We start from the raw sequence: 476 nt of genomic DNA, 5'->3' as shown, positions 1-476 counted from the left end.
CCGAGCAGCTGAAGGCCCGTCTGGAGAAAGATCTGACCGCCGTGAGCGCCGGCCTGAAGCCCTACGCCGAGGAGCTGGTGGCACGCCTCCAGAAGCAGGTGGAGGAGCTGAGGAGGGAGGCGACCCCCTACGCTGAGGCCATGGACCCAGAGGCCCTGAAGGCCGTGCTGCTGCAGAAGAGCCAGGAGCTGAAGGGCCAGCTGGACGTGAGCGTGCAGCAGCTGCAGGCCCAGATGGTTCCCTACACCCAGGAGATGAAGCAGAAGATGGAGCAGAGTCTGGAGGAGTTTCAGACCAGCATGATCCCCCTGACCCAGAACTTCCAGACCCAGCTGACGCAGAAGACCCAGGAGCTCCAGCAGAACCTGGCTCCATACGGAGAGGAGCTGAAGGACAAGCTGGACACCGACGTCCAGAACCTGAAGAAGCAGCTGGCTGCTCTGTGGGAGTCCTTCACTCAGCTGACCCAGTAAACA

The 476-nt window shown here is 62.0% G+C and overlaps 1 protein-coding gene across 1 annotated transcript; it reads left to right on the top strand.

Annotated features, from left to right (window-relative positions):
- Positions 1-5: 5 nt before the first annotated feature.
- On the top strand, positions 6-473 carry LOC111240285 (apolipoprotein A-IV-like; the record flags this gene model as incomplete). The annotated part of the gene is made up of 1 exon (XM_022770242.1): positions 6-473. A coding segment is annotated over one exon (468 nt), but the record flags the coding sequence as incomplete, so codon positions are not given.
- Between the last annotated feature and the right edge of the window lie 3 nt (positions 474-476).

This window comes from Seriola dumerili, unplaced genomic scaffold (genome assembly GCF_002260705.1).
Source record: "Seriola dumerili isolate Sdu_G_001 unplaced genomic scaffold, Sdu_1.0 BDQW01031699.1, whole genome shotgun sequence".
NCBI lineage: Eukaryota > Metazoa > Chordata > Actinopteri > Carangiformes > Carangidae > Seriola > Seriola dumerili.
Note: the sequence above shows the minus strand (reverse complement) of the source record. Positions and strands in the feature narration are given on the sequence as shown.